The sequence below is a fragment of the Fulmarus glacialis genome, unplaced genomic scaffold (genome assembly GCF_000690835.1).
Source record: "Fulmarus glacialis isolate BGI_N327 unplaced genomic scaffold, ASM69083v1 scaffold19010, whole genome shotgun sequence".
NCBI lineage: Eukaryota > Metazoa > Chordata > Aves > Procellariiformes > Procellariidae > Fulmarus > Fulmarus glacialis.
Window position 1 is genome coordinate 1 of NW_009188540.1, and position 3806 is coordinate 3806.

The 3806-nt window shown below is 47.5% G+C and overlaps 1 protein-coding gene across 1 annotated transcript; it reads left to right on the top strand.

Annotated features, from left to right (window-relative positions):
* The first annotated feature begins 444 nt into the window (after window positions 1-444).
* On the top strand, window positions 445-3573 carry LOC104070942. Its single transcript, XM_009579109.1, has 4 exons — window positions 445-527; window positions 1108-1275; window positions 2422-2553; window positions 3307-3573. Exons 1-4 carry the CDS (start codon window positions 449-451, stop codon window positions 3441-3443), a joined length of 516 nt encoding a protein of 171 aa, XP_009577404.1. The 5' UTR covers window positions 445-448; the 3' UTR covers window positions 3444-3573.
* Window positions 3574-3806: the final 233 nt, after the last annotated feature.

The following is a 3806-nucleotide window of genomic DNA, read 5'->3' on the forward strand; positions in this document are numbered from 1 at the left end:
TGTGGGAGAGACCGTTAGGTGGGTGTCTGCCCTTCCCTCGGAGGTGTCGGTGGTGTTCACTGCTGGAGCGTTTCTTCAGTGGATATGAGATGTGTTTAAACTTGGCTGGCTTTGGCTGCTGGCTTGCGCCCAGTAACGATTTGTTACCCAGCGAAAGGATTCTGGAAAGCTGACTTGAACGAGGGAATGCTTTTGAGTTCAAATACAGGAGGCTATGGGGGAAAAAAGCAGGGAGAAGAAGCCTCATCCAGCTACCTCTCATGGGGGAATGTCCCTGAAAACGCCAGAGCGGTTTGGTTTGACGTGCTGCTCTTCGTTCAAGGGGCAGGCAACCTCTAGGCTGGATTTTCTTTTGTATAGACAAATAGAAAATGGTGTTATTTCACCTTTGTACATGCGATGTCTTCACCTGATGCTGACTTACCTGTTGTAGTTTTGTCCTGACAGGATGTTGGCTTCAAGGGCGTTCAGCCTCATCGGGAAGAGAGCCATTTCCACCTCCATCTGCGTGAGAGCGCACGGACATGGTAGGTGGCAACTGCTTTGGTTTTTTAGTAAGGACGATAAAACAAGCGCTTTAGAGGAAGAACACAAAAAGCTGCTGCTGGGGTTTGGGTAAGGAAAGAATTGGGCTTGAGGGGGGTTGGCTAGGCTGGTGCCTTGCCTGGTGGCAGGAGAGCAGTCTGAGCATCCTGTGCCGGCGTTGCGGAGGTGCAGGCAGGGCTGGGGAGGCGGCAGGAGCCGAGGGCCAGGCAGAAACTAGGATGGAAAAAGTGTAAAGGGCTTCTGGGTGTTGGGTAGGGGAGGCGATCGGTGTGACAGCTGGAAACAGATGGCTGAGACATGAAAAAGTAGGTTTGGATATTACCTTTTGTGTAGATGCCCTTTCTGCTTTGTTCTTGTGCTCTTAAAATACCACCCACTTTAAGTACTCGCTCTTTTCCCTTTTCCTCCCTGATGAATTCTTCATCTGGAAGTCTTTTCCTTCCTGGATTCCTGTCATTACCTTTTTGACTGAGCTGTTGTTTTTTTGTATTGTAACTCGTAAGAGATGTTTGCGCAGGAGTCAGAAGCTTGAGTGGGTGTCTCTTCTGTTCCCACGTGCAGCTGGTGTTGTCAAAGCAGAGGATTTCAGCCTCCCAGCCTATGTCGACCGTCGCGACGTTCCTCTGCCTGAAGCAGCCTTTGTAAGGGATCTCTCTGCTCAGCAGAAGGCGCTGAAAGAGAAGGAAAAGGCGTCTTGGACTGCTCTGTCCGTTGATGAGAAAGTGGAATGTAGGTAGCGGTGGCTTTAAGTAACCTAACAAGTAGATACGATGCGATCTGATCTGTCTCACATTCATTATTGACAACTTTTACTAGAAAGACCGCCACAGACAGTGCCTGTTGGGGCAGCTCTTCAACCGTGCTCTTTCCAAGGGCTCTGGGAGCAGAGCCGTGAGCCATGAAGGAGCTTTTTTAATTGCGATGGAGCTCCTTGTGTGTACGCAAGTGGAGATCAGTGGTTTGTGTTCCAGGGATCCTTGGTGCTGTTTTCAAAAGTTAAAAGCGCCTGCTGTGGTGTCTGTTATGTACCTGAGGTCAAGTTCAGCAATTTCTTCCTCTTCTAGAAAACAAATAGTAATTTTATTTGTTTCTTGATTCCCATCTGCTATCAACAAGCCAGAAAAAAAATCTCTTCATTGCAACAATATACAATTGTTAGTCCAGCTGAGTAAAATGAACTCTCTGTATCTGAGTGTTAATGACCACTGACCTCAGCATTACCAAATTTCAGCTAATTAAAGTGCTGAGCAGGTATTTTGACTTGCGAATAAAACTGCATCATCTTTTCTAACTGCCATCATGGTATGCAAGTGGGAACCTGATCTGTGAACAGCGCTGTGTCCACCTGTGTCACAGTGAGAAAGTTTAAAACTCTTTTGGGAACTGCTCAAATATTCATAAGCACTCTCCAAATCTAATGCTGTTTTGAACTTCGAAATCTTGTGGGCCTTAGTGGCAAAGCTGGGAGAAGCCTTTTGAGATACAGGTGTTCCCGTTGAAATTATTTGTGCTAGGAAGCTTTATAGTCCGGAACCATACTGGGAATTGGAGGGAGGGAAGGAGAGCTCCATTTCTCCCTCTGTCAGGCTTATAATGCAACTTCTGCACAAGTTCACAATAATCTATAAAATGGAGACTAACACGGACCTGGCGGTGGGCGAAAGACGCGGGGGCGGTGAAACACAACTCATTTATTTTGGCAGGAGTGCCTTGGTTTTGGCATGGGAGAGGCCAGCTAATTCAGAAGCTCTTTTAACGTCCTTTCCCTTTCGGTCAGCTTTAGGCTTTGGTCACCTCCCTCTGGAGAGCGGCATGTTGCCTGTGAGTCGCGGGAAAAGTAAAAGAAATGATTTGATGCTTTTAACTTTTTTGCAGTGTATCGTATCAAATTTAACGAGAGCTACGCGGAAATGAACAGAGGATCAAATGAGTGGAAGACCGTCCTCGGTGGAGTACTGTTCTTTCTTGGTGTAACTGGTATCATCCTCATTTGGCAGAAACTTTATAGTAAGTAAATGCCATACAGTGTTAACTCTTAAATGAAGAGCAAGATCAATTGATACCTGATGGGAAATCAGAGAATTCTCCATAAACTGCTCCGGGGGGTCAGAACGGTGCTGTTCCGGTGACCTCCTGGCAGTTGCATTTGTTAGTCTCTGAAAACTCAATTCTGGAGTTGTAACTTCCTGGAGATAAGCGTAGCGTAAATATTCGGGAAGCTGACTTGTAGAAAGGTGAAGGTGGTGGAGAGAGCTTTGGTGGGAGGAGAGGAAAGGGAGGGGAGAGAGTGGTGATACACTAATGATCCCAGAGCTTCCCCTCTCTGCGAAACCTGCTGTCGCAAAAGCTTATTGCCGCCTTGATAGTAAACATTTGGGTTTCTGCCATGTTTGGCTTCCTTCCCAGCTAACGATCCTACCCCGAGGGAGCCCTCCAGCTGCCGCGAGGCAGAGCACGCAGCTAAATGAGCTGCTCTCCATCTTGAGGCTTCATCTACTTGTGGTGAAAGTAGGAAAAGGCTGTTGTCTTGGTATGAGCCTTTACTGATGAACGAAACGGCTAGAGAACCAATGCGGGAATCTGCTCTGAGCTGGATGCTTCAGAAATTGGATGTAGGGAACGTAGGTTTGAATAGATGATGGCGTGATCAGCGCTGATGGCTTCGGGGGGAAGAAGCTTTTTGTTAGTGAAACTTGCACCTCGGTTCCCAACTTGCTCATTTTGTATCACGGTGTAATTCCACCTGCTGTTGAATTGCAGTGTACGGTCCCATTCCGCACACCTTCTCTGACGAGTGGCTGTCGATGCAGACGAAGAGAATGTTGGACATGCGGATTAATCCCGTGGAGGGCATCTCTTCCCAGTGGGATTTCGAGAAGAACGAATGGAAGAAGTGAAGCAACTCAGTGGAACCTGCTCTGCTTGAATATGAAATGATTCCATCACCTGTGTGTGACCTCGTTGCTTATGTACTGGAACAACCTCTCCACCTACATAGATGCTAATAAATGTCTGGTTAACTTGAAAGTTTCCTTTTATTGGTCTTCAAATGCGTTTGTTGTGATGGTAATCTGTAGTGCAGGTTGAGGGGCAAAGCTTTCCCAGAGTCTTGTCGTGGATGGGGTATCGGCAGTGTTAATCAGTTAAAGGGAACGTTTCTGGGGCACAGCCAGCAGCCCCGCTGTGCGGAGGTCTGAGCTACATGTAAGGTAAGCGGATCCCAGCTCCTGCGGAAGGTCAGCGTCCCGTAACCGCTCCAA

What these genes read in the sequence shown, in the direction of transcription:
- LOC104070942 (XM_009579109.1), top strand. Translation starts at nt 449, where the DNA reads ATGTTGGCTTCAAGGGCGTTCAGCCTCATCGGGAAGAGAGCCATTTCC. An exon ending in CGTGAGAGCGCACGGACATG is followed by an intron (nt 528 to 1,107) that starts GTAGGTGGCAAC and finishes TCCCACGTGCAG; the next exon opens with CTGGTGTTGTCAAAGCAGAG. An exon ending in CATTTGGCAGAAACTTTATA is followed by an intron (nt 2,554 to 3,306) that starts GTAAGTAAATGC and finishes GTTGAATTGCAG; the next exon opens with TGTACGGTCCCATTCCGCAC.